The following is a 17,084-nucleotide window of genomic DNA, read 5'->3' on the forward strand; positions in this document are numbered from 1 at the left end:
ATCCAACATAGATACATTGCAACTCCATACATTTCAACTCCATATTAAAGGGTTAGTTCACCCAAAAACATGAACTAACCCTTTAACATTGTAACTCCATTCCAGTCTTCAGTGTCAAATGATCCTTCATAAATTATTTTAATATGCTCATTTGGTGCCTAAGTATAATTTCTTATTATTATATTTGTTGAAAACAGTGCTGCTTAATATATTTAACATTTTAATCATATATTTTTAATCAATAAACATATTTTTTTTCAGGATTTCGTGATTAAATAAAAGTTTAAAAGAACAGCAATTACAAATTTTTGTAACCATCTAAAAGTCTTTACTGTCACTGATCAATATAATGTGTACTAAATCAAAGTATTAATTTCTTTAAAAAATGTTTCATTCTTATTGTAAACTTCCTTTCACAATTAATCATTTTATATTTTTAGAAAAGAAACAGGCTTCCATGATATGTAAAATAGAACATAACTTCAGCTGTACAGTACCTTCTGTCCAGGAGGGCCCTCGGGTCCCTGGAAAGAGAAAATGACAAAAAGGAGTTAAAACATGCAACCAATTGACCCAACTAAATGAAAGCAATTCTAGATATGATGGAACAATCTTCTGCACTGCAATGCACTTTAACCTAATCTTTTCTGCTAAGTAACTATTGTGACTGTGTAATGAGGCCCTAATTATGAAAAGTGTGGATACTGATATTCAAATGATATTCACGATTATATTAAAAAAAAAAAAAAAAATCTTTTTTGTATTTTACTTTACCACACTGTAATTTTTCAATATATTAAACTGAGCATAAGAAAGTGACAGGCCTTTGGAGCGCATCATTAAACCTAAGTCCAAAAAGAAAGGCCATTTCTTTGTTTGATTGATTCAGGCATCGACCCAAAAATTTGTTGGGATATGTACACTTGCAGGCAGAGGAGCCAGTCTGATGTAAATTACTGTTCAAATCTTTTTCCTGATTAGCACAACAAGCATCATCACAAAAGATATATTAAATTGTTACAGTGTGTAAAATAATAGCCACATCAGGTCATAAAAGACAAGAACAATGCAAAAAGAGGATTAAAATATAGGCACAAAAACACACTACAGCCTTAAACTGTGAAAGGGCACAATGCCTTCTTGTACACACACGGTGCCAAAACACATGCTCATTTTTTACCAGTCACTGGTAACCGCCCCTCCACCCCCCTGTCTGCTATCTTTGACACCTCAGCTAATGCACTAGCCTGGAGCTAAGAGATCTAATAGAGCTAGTCAAAGGTTTGGGGCTGTGTGTGTTGTTTTGGTACCATTAGCTAAACAACATTACTAGGGAGCCATTTTCTGTATGGAAAAGCAGGTTTTCGGAACTGAGCATCCATGAAGCAGTTCAAGTTGTGTATTTCAAGGGCTGAATACACTAGCTAAATCAGTGCCATTGAGATGAATGGGAATGCTAGCAACTTTCCATAGAACTCCTTGTTCACCAGCAACATTGATGTCTTTAATCAAAGTGTGCAACTTTAAAAATAAAAGTCGGTAACACTTTAGAATAACTCACGCTATGAAGCATTAGTTAAGCATTAGTAAATAGTTAATTCGTCATTTATAAAGCATTAATAGACATTAGTAAGCAGTTTATAAATACACCTATAAATACTTTGTTCTTGATTTATAAGCATATCTATAATGTGTTTAATAATTGTATTTTCATACTTTATTAATGATCAATTTATCATTTCTAAATTATGTATTACATTATTTACAAACCAGTTATTTAGGAGTTGTCAGTGTAATAAGATCATTTATTAAGTGTACGTAAATGATTAATAAACTATTTAAATGTACATTTATACATATTATTTAGACATATAGTAATAGTTACTCACTGTCAAGTCAAGTCAAGTCACCTTTATTTATATAGCGCTTTTTACAATGTAGATTGTGTCAAAGCAGCTTTACATTGATAACTGGTACATTGTTTGGCTGCACAGCAGCTCTTAAAGAATAGTGTCAATGCAGGCAGATCAAAGCACTGTTGAATATCAAATGTCAAGTCAAGTGTCCCCAACTAAGCAAGCCAGAGGCGACAGCGGCAAGGAACCCAAACTCCATCAGGTGACATTAGGTGGTAGACAAGTGGCAAATTGGTGTTAAAATGGAGAAAAAAACCTTGGGAGAAACCAGGCTTAGTCGGGGTGCCAGTTCTCCTCTGGCCAACAGTGCTTTGTTACAATTCAGGTTGCTATCATAAGTCCAATAGGATCGCAACATTAAAAGTATTTATTTCAGTTCCATCCAATTGAGGATCGTATTGAGGATCACGCCGGTATGGACGGTTGTTGAGGAACTGTGTCGTGGCTGTCGTGTCGATGAGGCCCTTACAGTGGATGATCTAGTTGACTCAATCTCTGCTGATCCGTCAGGGCTGCGTTGTGGTCGTGTCAAGGTGCAGGTCCTTGGTCTCACCTGGATACGGCCCGGATCCGGTTGACTACGGTGAACCTCGGGATAAACAGAAAGACTAATATTAGCGTAGATGCCATTCTTCTTCTGATGTAACGAGTACATCAGGTGTTATAGGAAGTGTTCCCGGTTCCGGCTGACCTAATTTATGCAGCCTAATAATCCTAATAAACGGATTTGAAAATATAAATTGGTAATGTGTTATGTGTATGCCAGGTTAAAGAGATGCGTTTTTAGTCTAGATTTAAACTGACAGAGTGTGTCTGCTTCCCGAACAATGTTAGGAAGATTGTTCCAGAGTTTAGGTGCCAAATAGGAGAAGGATCTACCACCTGCAGTTGATTTTGATATTCTAGGTATTATCAGCTGGCCTGAATTCTGAGATCGCAATAGACGTGAAGGACTATAATGAATTAGGAGCTCGCTCAGGTACTGGGGAGCTAAACCATTTAGTGCTTTGTAAGTAATTAGCAAGATTTTAAAATCTATACGATGTTTAACAGGAAGCCAATGCAGTGTTGACAGAACTGGGCTAATATGGTCATACTTCCTAGTTCTAGTAAGAACTCTAGCTGCTGCATTTTGTACGAGCCGTAGTTTATTTATCAGGCGAGCAGAACAACCACCCAGTAGAGCGTTACAGTAGTCTAGCCTTGAGGTCATGAACGCATGAACTAACTGTTCTGCATTTGTCATTGAGAGCATATGTCGTAGTTTAGATATATTTTTAAGATGGAAGAATGCGGTTTTACAGATGCTAGTAACATGGCCTTCAAATGAAAGATTGGTATCAAAGAGCACACCCAGGTTCCTAACTGACGACGAAGACTTAACAGAGCAATATTCTAGGTTATTACGTGAAGAATTATTTATAAAGTGATCTTTAGTGGTAGAAGTGATGGTTCTACCATATTTATGGCATGGAGGCAGTTTAGCCGCCTTGACTAAATGTAGTATACACGAGACTAGATAATGATCTGAGATGTCGTCACTCTGCTGCAGAATTTCAACAACATCAATATCGATTCCATGTGACAATATTAGATCTAAAGTATGATTACGACAATGAGTAGGTCCTGACACATGTTGTCTAACACCAATAGAGTTTAGAATATCTGCAAATGCCAATCCTAATGCATCTTTTTTATTATCTACATGAATATTAAAATCACCAACAACAAGGACTTTATCTGCAGCTAGTACTAACTCTGATAGAAAGTCAGCAAATTATTTGATAAAGTCTGTATTGTGTCCTGGTGGCCTGTATACAGTAGCCAGCACAAATGTCAACTTACATAATGTTACGTAAAGTACCATAGTTTCGAAGGAATTATATTTGAAAGACTTCTGACTAATACTGTAAATATTACTATAGATTACAGCAACACCTCCCCCTTTGCCTTTCTGACGGCATTGTGTCGATAATCATAACCTTGAGGACTAGACTCATTTAAAGTAATGTAATTGTCCGGTTTTAGCCAAGTTTCTGTCAAACACAGCACATCTAGATTATTATCTTTGATAATATCATTAACAATAAGTGATTTTGAAGAAAGGGATCTAATATTTAACAACCCGAGTTTTATCATTTGTTTAGCATTATTATCTCTATTTTTTATTTGTTGAACATCAATAAAATTTTTACCATTAAATGGGTTTGGAAGTTTTTTGTTCTTACTAATTCGGGGTACAGACACAGTCTCTATTTGAAAATATCTAGGTGTAAGAGTTTCTATGTGTTGGGAGTTATCTGAATTTTCTGACTTCTGTAACGTGAGGCAGCTAGCAGACGGTTGGTTTAGCCAGTCTGTCTGCTTTCTGACCTGGGCCCCAGTTTGTCATGTTTCAGTTCTGAGACTATGTGCCATATTACTAGAGAGAAGAGCAGCACCATCCCGGGAGGGATGAATACCATCTCTTTTTAACAGGTCAGGTCTGCCCCAAAAACTTTTCCAATTGTCTATGAAACCTATATTATTTTGCGGACACCACTTAGACAGCCAGCCATTGAGTGATGATAATCTGCTAACTATCTCATCACTCCGACGAACAGGAAGGGGGCCAGAGCAAATTACTTCTCCTGACATTGTACTTGCGAGTTCACACACCTCTTTAATGTTAATTTTAGTGATCTCCGACTGGCGAAGTCGAACATCATTAGTGCCGACGTGAATAATAATCTTAGAGTATTTACGATTAGCATTAGCCAGCACTTTTAAATTTGCTTTGACGTCAGGTGCTCTGGCTCCCAGCAAACATGTGACTATGGTGGCTGGTGTCTCTATTTTCACGTTCCGTGTAATAGAATCGCCAATAACTAGAGCACTTTCAGCAGGATTCTCAGTGGGTGTATCACTGAGTGGGGAGAACCTGTTTGATGTTCTTATTGGAACGGAAGAGTGGTGTTTTCCGCGGCTAGGCCGCCTCACCGTTACCCAAGTGCCCTGCTGCGCGGGCTCTACAGCCGGAACCGAACAATGTACAGAGTTCACTAAGCTAGTCGCATCCAAAACAGTATCTGAAGCCCTTGCATTCTTACTATCCTCGATTAAAGTTTGGATGCGTGTCTCTAATTCTGAGATTCTCTCTGTCAGCCTGACTATTTCCCTACATTTATGACATGTAAATCTCTCGTCGCTGACAGAGAGAGCTATGGTAAACATGTGGCAAATGGAACAGGTAGCAATGCTGGGAGAGGATGACATGACTCACCGTGTTTGTAGACTGATCCGACTTACCACAGCTGTTTGAAGCACGCGTTGAAAAAGGAGCGCGCGAGAGACTGTTAACAAGTTAACAAGCTAGCGCTGCAAATGCAAATGCGTTGTAACAGCGATTTAGATTCAAAGATTACAAGCTAGCGACGTCAGATTAGTGTGGTAGGCAATATTACATATAAGGTAATAAAAAAATAAGCAACAATGAATAAAAGTAAGAGATTCAAAACAAAGCTATACGGAGTTACAGACGCAAACCAATCTGAGCAGCGAGCAGCGAGGCAGACCAGCGAGGCATTAACTGTGTTAATAAATGCTTTATTAACACATATTCCTACTGTAATTCATGATTAATTCAGGTAGTTATAAAACATTTAGTAGTTGTCAGTGAACTATTTTTGAAAATTAAACTATATCAGAAAACATAACTGTGCAGTAAAATGAAACTAAGCCTATATGCAATCTGATATAAAAATACATTTCTGTAAAGTGTAAACATTGCTGAATAAAAATTTAGCAGTGCCAAAACTGGATTACAGGAGTGCCAAAATACAACAAATAATGTTTTTATAAAACAATAATAATGTAATAAAATATTTCACAGTGTCAAAATTACCTCAGTACTAACTTTAAAACATTAGAGAACAGCAGTGCAGAAGATCACTGAGCCTTTAAATCAAAAATAGTTAACTGACCACTTCTAAATATTTTATAACTATCTGAAGTAATCATGAATTACAGTAGGAATATGTATTAATAAAACATGTGTTAACACACTGAGTAACTATTACTATATGTCTAAATAATAAGATGTATATAAATGTACATTTAAATTGTTTATTAATCATTTACTTACACTTTATAAATGATCTTATGAACCACTGACAACTCCTAAATAACTGGTTTGTAAATAATGTAATACATAATTTAGAAATGATAAATTGATCATTAATAAAGTATGAAAATACAATTATTAAACACATTATAGATATGCTTATAAATCAAGAACAAAGCATTTATAGGTGTATTTATAAACTGCTTATTAATGTCTATTAATGCTTTATAAATTATGAATTGACTGTTTACTAATGCTTAACTAATGCTTCATAGTGTGCGGTTATTATAAAGTGTTACCCAAAATTTTTATAAGTTCATCAATAAATAAGTAATCAGTAAAAGGGTTGAAGACCACTAATCAAGATTGTAATACACACACACAGGGAGGGGAGAGATATATATATATATATATATCTGATAAAAAAATAAAATAAAATACATATAAACTCACCAAATCCTGAGTTTCACACTTTGATAAACACCCGCTTCAGATTCAGAGGAGCTTCACAATTGGCTAGCATCCACACTTAAATCAGCAATCATCATTCTAAAATGATTTATCATCATCAACCATAAAGTATTTTAAAGTTGCTCATAACCATATTAAATGAATTATAACAATATAAACCTTTTTAATCCCTCCTGTATCGCTCTCATCTCGTGTTCAGCGCGTCTCTTGCACTTCAATGAGTCATCTGCTTTCTTTGAAACGCTCTCGGGCATACAAGTGCAGCTCCTATCTCTTTGAATGGGGAAACATCAAATTCTCCAAAGCTGTTTGCTAAGATTTTGATTAAATTTCATATTTGAAATCAGCAATGAAATCTGACAACAACTGTCTCATACATTTTGTTTCTAAACGCTTGAATCATGACAAAAAACGGTATTTTGTTTCTATAGGAACCGGAGCTTTTAACGGCCGCTGCAGTGATGCGATGACTTTACCATCAGCGATTGGCTCTTATTTAGAAGGTGGGACTTATTCCGCCATATTGCGTGTTGCACTTTCTCCCATAATAATAATATGAGTGACGCGTCTTGTGTTATTCTATAGTCTTTGGTAATACATCACATGTTCTGCGCTCAATTATAATACTAATTATTTTTTATTTCTACATAATTAATTCACAATGCATATTGATAGATTGTTTAAACCTTTTGTGGTAACTATTAGAATATACAATTATACTATATATTTTCTTTAGGCACCACATTTAACATGGGTTACACAATAAAGAAGTACTCCAAATAAAGCTAAATTATTATATTTATATCAGTAAGTCTCAAGCGATATGTCAGTAAATATGTTAATGGCTTTGTAATATACTTAGTATGAAATAAATGTAATGTACTTTAAATACATTCTGGTAAAGGTTTTTTTTTCACTAGGGGAACTAATTAACAACTATGGACACTAACTAGGGAACAGAACTCAGGTAAAGCAGAACAGGGAACATAATGAAAACCAAACCAAAACACAACACAACAAGCCCCGGGAAGGCGCGTCCTTGCGCTGTAACAGTCCAACTAAGGAGGAAAGGTGGGGGCTCTGGAGGAGGACAAGGGGCTGGTGAAGAACAGGGAACCAGAGGAGTTAGTGGCAGGTGGGATTGTGGGAGGGGCCAAGAGCAAGAGGAGCCAGGCAGGGGACCCAGACCACAGCCAGGACGATAGACCACAGCCAGGACGATGGCCCAAAGTGGAGTCGAGGGAGGAGCCATGGTGGAGATTTGATTATAGGCGCAGATGAAGAGCCAGCGAGACCAGGCAATACCGATGGTCCTGGAGGCTAAGGCGGAGCCGCAGTGATGAGCGTCTGAGGTGGAGCCAGGGTGCCAGAGGACTGAGGTGGAGCTGGAGGAAAGGCGGAGCTGAAGAGAAGACAAAGCCCAACAGAGCCAAGAGGGTGGAGCTGGGCAGAGCAGGGCATAGGAGACTTTAATATGGACGGGACCAGCAGGGAAGGGAGAATCAGGAAAATACCCTCTTCCAAATCATCATAATTTGCAGAGGCCAACTGCAGATCACCCCCAAAGGTGGAAATGTGGGTAGAGCTTTCCTCCTTGCCCTCGTATTCCACAAGTACTTCCACGGCATCACATGATGATGGGCTCTGGCTCTGGGACAATCCTTGGCACAGTCCTGACTGCTGACAGTGTGATTGTTTCAGGCTCTAGCTCTCCATCTGTGGTGGGCTGTGGCATCATGTCCATGCAGCGGGGTAATGGCTAGCTGGGCTATGGGTCTGGAGTGGGGCTGGTGAAGTCTTCCACTGGGCTGAAGGTGAATGCCAATGCCAGAACTAAAAAGTCCCTTGTATGGACCTTTAGTGAACAGTCCTCTGCTCCAGGCAAAGTAGTTGGACAGTGGGTACGTCCATTATTGAGGGGGAGAGGGGAAAAAGGAGAAAATGCAGCAAAGAAAAAAAAAAAAAAATCCCCAACAGGTTAAACACCATATATCTCTTTGTGGTGACCATGGCAGGTAATGGCTGATGGCTAGGGCCATTTGCTTAGTCACACAGAGAGACAAATCTGTGGTGTGGCATAGTTGTTTACTATGTTGGAGTTAAGGCCCTCACTGGTGTAGGGGTGCAACGGTTCAGATTACTCACGGTTCGGTTTGTATCACGGTTTTAGGCTCACGGTTTCGGTATGGTTCGGTATGTGTTGTGTTCAGGTAAAAAATTACTACTGTCAGATAAAAATAAAAAAACTAAGAACAAATAATCAAACAACACAAATAAATACAGTAAAGCAAAGATACAAATAAATAAAGCTTTTCAGGTTTTTCATGTATCCAGTTTCAGGTACAGAAATAGAATAAAGTAGCTAATCAAATGTAAAACAACATTGCGTAATCTTCACTGTATAAATTAAATAAAGATTAATCATTATTAATTATTAAGTTACTATTCAGTCAAGAGCAATGAGTGATTTCCTTGTCTTTTGTTGCACATTCAGACAGCAGGAATGCAAGGGCTGCTGTCTCTTTAAGACATAATATACGGATCAGTACACTGATACTGAACACATGCGTTCTTTCTCGAGTATATAAGTTCACTTAAGACATAACCTACTATGCTTGCTAGGATACTCGCCAAGACAGGCATGTTGACATAATTTTGTGTGAATTTGTCCGTTGAGAGAGACCTTAATATTTGCATGCTTTACACGCGCTTCCACGTGTGCGCTTCAGATGAGTGCACAAATCTTCTCACAGTGTGCGTGTAAGTTCTCTTTCGCGACTTGCACTCAAATGTTTAAATTAGCAAGGCTTAAATGAGTTTAGTTTAAACACAGATAGCAACTTGTGCTGTTCAGGTCTCACCTGCACTTGCGCGCTATCAACACCCGGGTGATGACGGCGTAAATGACTGCTCATGTAGAGCATGCAGCACTCGCACTGAACAAAGTTTAAAGGAAGCCAGAATGCGTATCCAATGACAGAAACATACATTAGCCTAACTCTGTCTGTCTGTTTTATTTATTTTCTACAAAAATTATAGATGCGTATGCGTCGTCAGATATGAGATGAACCGCGGTGCAAGTGCGTGCTGAACCGAGTGTGCAGAACGGTACAGTTCGATTTTTTACTGAGAACCTTTTCACCCCTACACTAGTGTCCACGTTTCGGAGCAGGTCAGTCTGGTACGCTTGTAATACGGCCACCGTGTGCAGGGACGCACCAGCCTGACCCGCTGCCTGATAGGCCTTGCCTGCCAGCCCAAATCACTTTACAGGGCCTGTAAATGGAGATCTGTAAATAACGGGAGATTCCTTTTTGGTAGCTGGGCTGTACTGCTTGTATGGAAGTTCTCATCTAATTTGTGTTGGCGCAATTTCTGTTCATCCTCGGGCCACTCCAGGTTTATTTTACGACTGCCCAAGTCACGACTTTGAGCAGTTCCTCATATGCTTTTGAGTAAGGAAGCTGGTCAACAGATGCCCGTTCATAGAATCGATCACTGTGACAGAATAGATCTTGGGAAAGTTCGCATTTCTGCACTGTTTATTGGCCCAAAGAAATGTCATGAACCTATGGTGTTATCCTATATCCAGAGACTAATATATATCTGAATAAATGTCCACTGGATTTTCCCAATACCAACAGGAGCCAGAATCAGTCAAAAACTTTAGACATCCCACAGTAAGGAGTCCTGTTGTTTTCCAGCTAAGGTTCATATTTTTAATGACTTTAGTAATGCTTTAGTAATGCCATGTCTTTTAATTTTTTATTTTTTTTAAATCCTTCAATAATGACATTACCTTTTGTAAAAAGCCATTAGCCTGCTGAAAAATCCAGCATAGACCATGCTAATTTCATGTCGCTCCAGGCTGGTTTATGCTGGTTAGAACTGGTGGACCATAATAGTCATGCTGTTCTCAAGCAAAACTGAACTGGAGTAGCTGGACCAGCAAACCAACAACGAGCATCCCATGCTGGTCCTAGCGTGGAAAACATACTTTATGCTGATGACCAGCAATGTTAGATTTTACACCAGGATAGAGTCACATTTTGCGTAAACGCTATAAAGAAATAAGGACTTGCAGAGGTGCAAATAACAAGTAATGGTTAATTGTCCAAGGTGATAAACTGATTTTTACATTAGTGCCCATTGCAAGGTTTGAATGTACAACATTACAGTTTGCATCCCAGGCACTAGTTTAGAACTGTATATTCTATTCACATTTTTATTAAGAGATTTAAATGTGTCTTGTTTGTTAAACAGCAATTTTTTTTTTTTTTATCTATTTATTGTCCTTTATTTAACCAGGTAAAAACTTTCTGAGATTAAAATCTCTTTTTCAGAAGTGACCTGGCCAAGATGAGCAGCCACAGAAGTTCTCACAATATTACAATTACAAAAAAACACAAAATCAACACACATTTAAAAACATCTGCAACTTGATTCTTCCTTTAACAGCTCACAGATCAAAGATTTAAAAGTGCTCATTGACACTAAAGTCTACATCTTCAAATCATTTTGTAAGGTGTTCCAATCACTGGGTGCAGCATACCGAAAAGCTTGTTTTTCTAATTCAGTTCGTACAGATGGAAATGAAAGAGTATACTGTACAAGTTCTGTGGATGCAAAGAATATACCCCAGCAATTTTCTTTTGAGTAAATGAACAAAGATATGAAGGCAACAGACCCAAAATAGATTTGTAAATAAACAGGTACCAATGCTTAAGTCTGTGTATCAATAATGAAGACCAACATACTCTATTATGCAGCTCACAGTGATGAGTTCTGAAATTACAATTTGTTATGTACCTGAGAGCACCATGATAAAGAGTGTCTAAGGAACAGAAGTTAGGTTGGCACCAATTTAAACAGAACATCTCCATAATCAAGAAATGGCATAAAGGTGGCAGAGACTAATCTCCATATAGACCAAGCTATTTGTATTCTGTCACAACTTCTGTTTCAGTACCCTGTACACTGAAAAAAATGATTTTTTGATGCTGTTCACTTTATTTAACCAACTTATTTTGATTCAATGCCATTGTATCAGGTTTCTGGTTTAAATGTGATCGATTCATGTTAAATTGACTTGAAACGATTACTCTTTGACTTAACTTGATGTTTTCATATTGGAATAACATGTTTCAATCAAGTAAACCCAACCAGGACTCAATCAAACAGGATTTTCACTTCCCATCATGCTTTGCAAAGGGGCTGAACTAGGAGTGTAAATGTTGAAATAAAGTGTTATTTTAAGCAGTTTTTAGGAAGATGAGAAATGGAAAGACTTGTTAATGTTTACTGTTCTATTATGTTGGTATTTAAAAGTTTCTGTTAATTAATAGTTTTAGGGTTACCATTGTGGTGAATTGTTGCACTTGTGCTTGGGTTGAGGACTGCTAACAATCTTTCAAATTACTTTAATAAGAAAGTAGTCACTGTGGTAGTGCTCTGGGTTGCATTTCCCAAAAGCATTGTAAGCCTATGTTGATTGTAAAACCATTGCCACCAATGGACTTATGATCAATTTAGGCTTTACAATGTTTTTGGTTAAGGCAATTTAGGATGCATTCAGTATCACATCTAGATTTCTAACACAGAACATCACAAAAGTTATGTAAATCACAAAATTAAACAAGGATTAATTGTAAAAATCAATGTATATGAAAACAATTTATTTTTTATTTATTTATTTATTGCTTTTTATTTATTTTATTTTAAATGAACACAATTGATTCTAGTTAATTTAACATGGTTGAATCTATTGGATTTTACTTGTCTCAATCATGTGGAACCACTGTCTATGATTTAATTGAGTAAGTTGGACATAACTATTTTACATAGATTCTTCCTTAGTCAGTTGTTTTGTCACAACTCAAGGATTTTGCATAGAGTAAAAATAAACCATTAATGTTAATAAAAACTAAGTTGGTTGTGTTGACCCAACGTACATACATTAAATTGGAATAACAGAATTGCATAATGCTGAAATAAAGCAACTTAATCATGTGGAAATCCTTTCCATGATTTTTTTTATGTTCGTTCAAAGAGTTATTTTTTTGAGTGTAAGGTGGTAACTGATAATAGATTTGCTGCTTGCTTCTTTAATCTAAAAAAAAAACATGAAACATCACTTTAGTTGTATTAGCATTCAGAGTCAAATTCAAGTAACAAAGCCTTTGTTGCACAACATTGAAAGCAGACTGCAATAAAGACACAGCTTGATTTAATTTAGGTGCACTGCAATAAATCACTGTGTCATCAGAATAAAAATAAAAACGGGCATTCTTAATGTTAAAATCAAGATGATTAATATAGACAATAAAAAGTAAGAGGCCCCAAAACAGACCCCTGAGGAACACCCCACATAATATGTAAAGGTGCAGATGAGTAAACTTCCATTCACACACATTGTGTCCTGTCCACTAAATAATTTTCAAACCAGGATATAGTGTTATTAGACAATCTTATTCATTTAAGTCTATGTTTCAACATACTGAAATCAACAGTACCAAATGCCTTAGATAAATTAATAAAAAGTGATGAACAATAATGTCCTTTATCAAGTGCCTCAATAATGTCATTTAAGGCATTTAATTGCAGCTGTAGTTGTGCTGTTTTTTGTTTTTGTTTTTCTAAAACCTGACTGATTGTATGACAAAATATTATGTTCAGTTAAATAAGAAGACAACTGTTCACTAATAAGTTTCGAAAACCTTTGATAAAATTCAAAGTTTAGAAATTGGCCTATAGTTCCCTTTCAGTCAGTCACGTTCGTCGTCACGTCGGTGACCGACGAATTGGGAATCTTGCCAGAGAGACCAATCTACTTCGAGTGTTAAAGCTACAATATGTACATTTTTCACCGTTAGAGGTCGCCTATTCAAAACAAAGTCATAGCTTGATGACGGCGAGTTTGAGCGCGGATTCTTGGCAGAAATCATATTCATGGATGAGATTATTAACGTTACTGTAGCATGAAGCAGAGCAGGGCGAGTGCTGTTGGAGCTGAGCGAGGCCGCTGGAGTGATTGCTAATGAGAGACGAATGCGACACATGCCTTGCGAACAGTGGAGCTCTTATTATGCTGCTTCTGCTTCCAGTCAAGCGTATGACGTAACACAGCGCTGTTTATCTTATTAGAGACATTTGACTGTGTTGAAAATGATGTTATAACGTTACTCTGTGTGTTCCCTTGGCGGCTGCTGTGAGACATTTGTTGCACACTGCAGTAAGCTAGATCGATTTTAGAATATCATTAATAATTGCTGGGTGGCTTCTGTTGATAAATGGCATGCAATTAATTTTAAAACATATTGTTTGATGGAGAAAATGCTGTATTAGCCATTTGACAAAATAGTTTTTTCTCTGAGGCATGGTAAAAGCCTGGTACTCTCTGAAAATCAAGAAAACTAGATTTAAACAGTAAGACTTGTTGAACTATATAACAATAATTCGTTTTCTGTCTATAAATGTAACCAAACAGTTGTTCCCTTGTCTAATAAAACATGTAATATATTAAAGCATCTTTGATGTTTCCATGGTTTCTAAAAAAAAAAAACGGAAACCGAGGGTAACGCAGATATGACGCCATTGACAGGCAACTCCCAGACACGTCCTGTATCCTTGGTTAAAATCACAATTTTCTCACGATTTACAAATAGTTGGAAACATTTGGGATATTGTAAGTACTCAACTGAACAAAATATATAACACTGGCATAGTGGTTTTTAGATATTTTAATGCAAAAATTTTACATATTGTGCCTTTAACTAAACGAGCCAGTGCACATTGGCATGCAATATTTGCATCTGACTTCCACACCCTGCAGCGTGGGTATAAATAGGCATCAGGTGCAATGCATATTCAGCTTTTCGCTTTGGAACCGAGCGGTTTTGTTTGTTCTGCTCTACTAATCTGAAAGAGTTTCTAAAAGAGCAAGTTCTTAAGGGAAGAAGCCTCTTTGTCATGGTGTTGGTATGACGGCGCTGCAGCGGTGGTCGCAATCTCAAAAGAGAGCCTTCAACAGAGAGTGTGTCTTTATTGAGAGTGTGTGCACACTGCAGGTGGCACTAAATCCCTGCCAGCATTTCCCCTGTGCACTTCAGCACTAATAAGAGAGCTATTTCCCTAAAAGAGCATAACACGGGTGTGACGTTGCATCTTTTTAAAGATGATATTCCACCCATGTGTTTCTGGATGCAGTAGTTACCTGGTGCTGATGGATGGTCACGATTGCTACCTCACGTGTCTGGGCATCAAGCACGCTGAGTTGGCTTTCGTGGATGAGTCATGTACCCAATGCAGGAAGATGACCATCTCGAGAGTTGCGATCGAGTCTCCAATACCTCAAAAGAGGTGGAATCCCCTTGCCTCTGCCTTGATCTAGTTCTCTTCCTGGTAGAAACCAGGCGAGGACTACCTCAGGTAGTAGCCTGGGTGATCTGAGGATTACGGTGAGGGCTTCCCCTCTGAAGAACCAACCTCCCAGGGCCCCTCACCCCTCTTGCAGTCTGCAGCCAGTGAAGATGCCCGCGGAACGTGCTGGACCTTCTAATCAAAGTGTTACAGCCGTATCCTTCGGGGCTTCCCCCGATGACCAGATGTTGATTGCTGCATTGGAGGGTGAGCCTACTCTCGCCGGGGATGATGATTCGGCTGTGTTGTCTTCTTTCGGGAATGGTAGCATTGTCCGAGTCAGACCCAGAGTTGATGGCTATGTTTACCCTGGCCGCCGAGTCCCGAACCCTCGAGGTTTGATGATTGGTTCCAGGGCATCCAGTTCACCTCAGTGAAGGCTGGCAATGCTCATGTCTTGCACACAGAGATCACAGTCCTACTAGCGAAGGACGCGATAGAGACGGTCCCTCCAGCCAATATGAAGACAGGGTTTTACAGCTCCTACTTCATGTCTTGATTCTCCTTCGACACAGGCCGTTCCTGTGCTTTTCATTAGAGGGTTGAGCATATCAGTACAAATTCCTGCCCTTCGGGCTGTCCCTGTCTCCCCGCATCATAAATGTTGTGGAGGTGGCACTTGTTCCCATGAGAGAACACGGCGTTCGCATTCTCAACTATCTCAACAACTGGCTCTTACTGGTGCAGTCACAAGATCAGTTGTGCGAACACAGAGTCTCGGGTCAACTGGGAAAAGAGTTAACTTTCCCCTGTGCAGAGGATCTCTTTTCTCGGGATAGAACTAGATTCGGTCGGATAGACAGCACACCTCACAGAGGAACATGCTCAGTCAGTGTTGAACTGCTTGAATTTGTTCAAAGGCAGGACAGTGGTCCCACTGAAATTATTTCAGAGGCTCCTGGGGCATAAGGCAGCCGCAGCAGCAGTAACACTGCTCTGTTTGCTTCATATGAGAACGCTTCAGCACTGGCTTCACGGCCGTGTTCCGAGATGGGCATGGCAATGCGGCCTGTTTGAAAATCACACCGGCCTGTTGCCAAACCTTAAGTCTGTGGACAAACCCTTCATTTCTTCGGGCAGGAGTGCCCCTAGAGCAGGTGTCCAGGCATGCTGTTGTGTCCACAGATGCCTCTGCCACCGCCTGGGGTACCACGTACAACGGGCATGCAGTATTAGGGGTTTGGATGGGTCCCCAACTGCATTGGCACATCAACTGCCTAGAGTTGCTAGCAGTACTTCTTGCACTGAGTCACCTAAAAAAGCTGCTACAGGACAAACATGTATTGGTCCGTATGAACAACACTTCAACCTTTGCGTACATCAACCACCAAGGTGGTCTACACTCCCATCGCATGTCGCAACTCTCCCGCCATCTCCTCCTCTGGAGTCGGAAGCATCTGAGGTCGCTTTGTGCCATTCACATCTCTGGTGTGCTTACGGGGGGATTAGAGACTCCATCCCCAGGCGGTCCAGCTGATTTGTTTCAGAGCCACTTTACAGATAATTTTTGAATTAATTTTTGTGAAACTCCCAACATATATTTGTGGATCTCATTCTATTAATTTGTGCATATGATTATTTTTTTGTGAATCTCTTTACATTTATTTGTGGATCATAATCTATTTATTGCAACAATTCTACCCCCATATGCACATGATTTAACACGTATATATACAAATTCTAACAGTCATCACAGACGAGAGAGCACGAGTATACCTCCCATTATAGGTCCTGAGTATACCTCCCATTATAGGTCCTGAGTATACCTCCCATTATAGGTCCTGTTTTTGTAGATGAGTACTTGCCGATATCATAGTTTGTTGGAATGGAGTATAAGATGAACAATACTGTTCTTCAGTCTCTGTACTGCCTTAAATCCACAGAACAATAAATAACTGCAATTTGATGAACTTAAGCAACAAGTACAAGCCCGGAGACTGATTCCAAATAGCTCCGGGCCATGGCCTGCTCAACCACACATTCCCAGTTTCACGGTGGGAGAAAGCTCTTTCCAGGCTGCGCTATACCTCCAGGAAGCGCCAGTCAAGAGTGGAGCAAATTAAATGCAGGAACACGCACAAACCGCTGATCCAGGCAAATCAGTTCCCATCAGATATGAGCTGTCAATCCAAACACAAGTGGCAAGTCCAAAAATCCCATTCCAGCTACTCTATGGT

At 38.9% G+C, this 17,084-nt stretch overlaps 1 protein-coding gene across 1 annotated transcript in view; it reads right to left on the reverse strand.

Moving 5' to 3' along the window:
- LOC127523040 (collagen alpha-1(XXV) chain-like) overlaps positions 1-17,084 on the reverse strand; it is a 187,123-nt gene that overhangs the window by 127,932 nt on the left and 42,107 nt on the right. The window contains exon 4 of the mRNA XM_051913491.1: positions 498-524. Within this exon, the coding sequence (XP_051769451.1) occupies positions 498-524 (27 nt within the window). The remainder of the gene's footprint in view (positions 1-497; positions 525-17,084) is intronic.

This window comes from Ctenopharyngodon idella, chromosome 11 (genome assembly GCF_019924925.1).
Source record: "Ctenopharyngodon idella isolate HZGC_01 chromosome 11, HZGC01, whole genome shotgun sequence".
Classification (NCBI taxonomy): Eukaryota; Metazoa; Chordata; class Actinopteri; order Cypriniformes; family Xenocyprididae; genus Ctenopharyngodon; species Ctenopharyngodon idella.